Genomic DNA, 3,536 nt, shown 5'->3' on the forward strand with positions numbered 1-3,536 from the left:
TCTACCCATGTTGGCCTTGATCTCCTAGCTTAGGTGTCTGGCTGGTTTCTCCACTCTGAAGTTACTCCCTACCCCCTTTTTTATGCTATGCTATGCTATGCTGTTTACTGAGACAGAGTCTGGCTCTGTTGCCAGGCTGGAGTGCAGTGGTGTGATCTCAGCTCACTGCAACCTCTGCCTCCTGGGTTCAAGCGATTCCCCTGCCTCAGCCTCCCGAGTAGCTGGGACTACAGGTGCAAACCACCACACCCGGCTAATTTTTTGTATTTTAGTAGAGATGGGGTTTCGCCATGTTGGCCGAGATGGTCTCGATCTCCTGAATTCCAGATCCACCTGCCTCGGCCTCCCAAAGTGCTAGGATTACAGGAGTGAGCCACTGCGCCCGGCTATACTATATTGTTTACAAAGTCTCTATGTACAACCCACATGATGTGGTTTGGCTGTATGTCCCCACCCAAATCTCATCTTGAATTGTAGCTCCCATAATTCCCAGGTGCTGTGGGAGGGACCAACTGGGAGATCACTGAATCATGGTGGTTTCCCCCATACCATTCTCATAGTAGTGAATAAGTCTCATGAGACCTGATGGTTTTATAAGGGGAAACCCCTGTCGTTTGGTCCTCTCTCTTGTCTGCCGCCATGTAAGATGTGCCTTTTGCCTTCCGCCATGATTGTGAGGCCTCCCCAGCCATATGGAACTGTGGGTCCATTCAACTACTTTTTTCTTTATAAATTACCCAGTCTTGGATTATGTCTTGATCAGCAGCGTGAGAACAGACGAATACACCACACTTGAGAGGTGGGGAGTTATACCACATCTCCTTAAAGGGGAAGAATCCATCCAGCTAAGTTACTTGGAATTCTTCTTGCTCAAGTTGTTACAGTTTTAGCTACTGGAGGCTCTTTCAGCCTGCGCTGGGTTTCTTTTGTTAGGAAGCGGTCTTAGAAACCGAGATCTGATCTGGACCCTGGGTGTATCAATTGCCACTAGGGTATCTGTTATACTTCCAGGCCTTTGCATGAGTGTGACCATAACAAAGTACCGTAGATAAGACTAGACTTCCAGGGATCATTTCTCTAGGTCACTACAAAATACTGCAGACTGGATGGATTACCAACAAGTTTATTTCCTCTCGTTCTGAAGGCTGGAAGTTCAAATCAAGGTCCAGCAGAGTCCGCTCCTGATGAACACTCTGGATTGTACACGGCTGCCTTCTGTGTCCCCACGTAATAGAGTCAGAGGAAGAGATGGGGAGAAAGAGAGCTAGGGAGGGACTTCCAGTTGTTCCAGCACCATTTACGGAAGAGACAATCCTCCTTCGTTGTGCCTTTGTCAAAATCAGTTGGCTACATTTGTGGGGCATGCCTTCTCTATTGTTTACTGAGAAAAATGTAATTTCTATATTTACAATGTAATTTCTATATTAAAATGTAAAAATGTAATTTCCCTATTTACAGTGTAATTTCTATATTTAAAAGTAAAAATGTAATTCCCATAGTTACAGTGTAATTCCCGTAGCTACAGTGTAATTCCCTTAGCTACAGTGTAATTCCTGTAGTTACAGTGTAATTCCTGTAGCTACAGTGTAATTCCCATAGCTACAGTGTAATTCCTGTAGTTACAGTGTAATTCCTGTAGCTACAGTGTAATTCCAGTAGCTACAGTGTAATTCCCGTAGTTACAGTGTGATTTCTAAAAATGTAAAGTTTATATTTGCCTGGATATTGAGGCTATGTCAGGTGACTATAGGATTCTCATATCTTCTAGATTATTGTGTCTGATTCCCCCATCTATTATTGAGAGTTTGCATGACCATTTTAATGAAAAGGTGAAATGAACCTAATAACTTTCTGCCTTCATCACCATGCCCCCAATACTAGCAAGATACTATATAAGAAAACGGTAATGTTGATCCATTTATTTTTAATAATTTGGCACTATCCTGAATTTTCCACAGGTTTTATTTATTTGTTGTTCCTGGTCACTGTCTTTTTGAGGATTGGTATCTCTGCTCCGGACAAGATGGCGGCCTCTTTCTTCTCTGATTTTGGTCTTATGTGGTATCTGGAGGAGCTCAAAAAGGAGGAGTTCAGGAAATTTAAGGAATATCTCAAGCAAATGACTTTGCATCTTGAACTCAAGCAGATTCCCTGGACTGAGGTCAAAAAAGCATCCCGGGAAGAACTTGCAAACCTCTTGATCAAGCACTATGAAGAACAACAGGCTTGGAACATAACCTTAAGAATCTTTCAAAAGATGGATAGAAAAGATCTCTGCATGAAGGTCATGAGGGAGAGAACAGGTGAGGGCGTCTGGGAAGAGGGTCAAGGCTTCTTATAATGACTATGTCCTAATTTTGGTAAATGGTCTCTGCCTGTCTACAACAGGACCAGAATGTGCTATGGGAAAATATTAGTCGGTTTTTCTTTTTTTTTGGTAGATGGAGTCTCACTTTGTTGCTCAGACTGGAGTGCAGTGCAGTGGTGCGATCTTGGCTCGCTGCAGCTGCAACCTCCACCTCCCAGGTTCAACCGATTCTCCTGCCTCAGCCTCCTGAGTGGCTGGGATTATAGGCACCTGCCACCATGCCTGGCTAATTTTTGTATTTTTAGTAGAGATGGGGTTTCACCATGTTAGCCAGGCTGGTCTTGAACTCCAGACCTCAGGTGATACACCCACCTTGGCCTCCCAAAGTGCTGAGATTACAGGCGTGATCCACCACACCCAGCCTGAAAATATTGTCCTTATAGGCAGGAAATGGTCTCTTAGACCTGGTGGTTATATGTGGGTAAAATGTCGGTGGCTATTATGTCCTGACCTGTATTGTACCTTTATCTGGGTCACCAGTGACTTTTTACCCTAAGCTGAGAGCTTGCAGCCAAGCCAGAAACTCTGAGGTGAAGTTGTAGCATAGGAACTATGCACTTGACTTATTTGCAAGAGCAACCAACACCTGTGGCAGAGGACACAGTGAACTGAGGCTGACTGTTGTAGTCGTGCGTTTAGCCAAAGTTCACATCAGAGAAGCTATGATCTATAAGCAGTGTGGCTTTTAGAGTCACATTTATATTTATCCTGGCATAAGGTGTTAACCGTGACTTTGCACATTTGCGATATCAATGGCAGGAGATAGCTCTTTCGACTTGACTGCTGAATCGTTTCTCTTTGTCGTTGTTCAGTGTTTTACTGTGATGTGCCTGGATGTGGTTTTGTTTTCATCCCAACTGGGATTCTTTAATATTCTTGCAACTGAGATTCAGTAACTTTCTTCAGTTCTCAACTTCAGCCATTGTCTGTGTATTCCATTCTTCTGTTTTTCCTTCTGGGACTCCAGTTACACCTACTGGACTTTCTTGTTTGTTCGAGATAGGGTCTGGCTCTGTCACCCAGGGTGGAGTGCAGTGGCGTCATCACGACTCCTAGCAACCTCAGCTTCCTGGGCTCAAATGACCTCCCACTTCAGCCTCCCAAGTAGCTGGGACTACAGGCGTGTGCCACCATGCTTGGCTAATTGCACACCTGGCTAACTTTTATA

At 44.3% G+C, this 3,536-nt stretch overlaps 1 protein-coding gene across 1 annotated transcript in view; it reads left to right on the plus strand.

The window, feature by feature from the left end:
* Positions 1–3,536, plus strand: part of NLRP4 (NLR family, pyrin domain containing 4) — a 56,482-nt gene that overhangs the window by 13,142 nt on the left and 39,804 nt on the right. The window contains exon 2 of the mRNA XM_011997033.1: positions 1,959–2,303. Within this exon, the coding sequence (XP_011852423.1) occupies positions 2,024–2,303 (280 nt within the window). The 5' untranslated portion in view covers positions 1,959–2,023. The remainder of the gene's footprint in view (positions 1–1,958; positions 2,304–3,536) is intronic.

Source organism: Mandrillus leucophaeus, unplaced genomic scaffold (assembly GCF_000951045.1).
Source record: "Mandrillus leucophaeus isolate KB7577 unplaced genomic scaffold, Mleu.le_1.0 Scaffold53, whole genome shotgun sequence".
NCBI lineage: Eukaryota > Metazoa > Chordata > Mammalia > Primates > Cercopithecidae > Mandrillus > Mandrillus leucophaeus.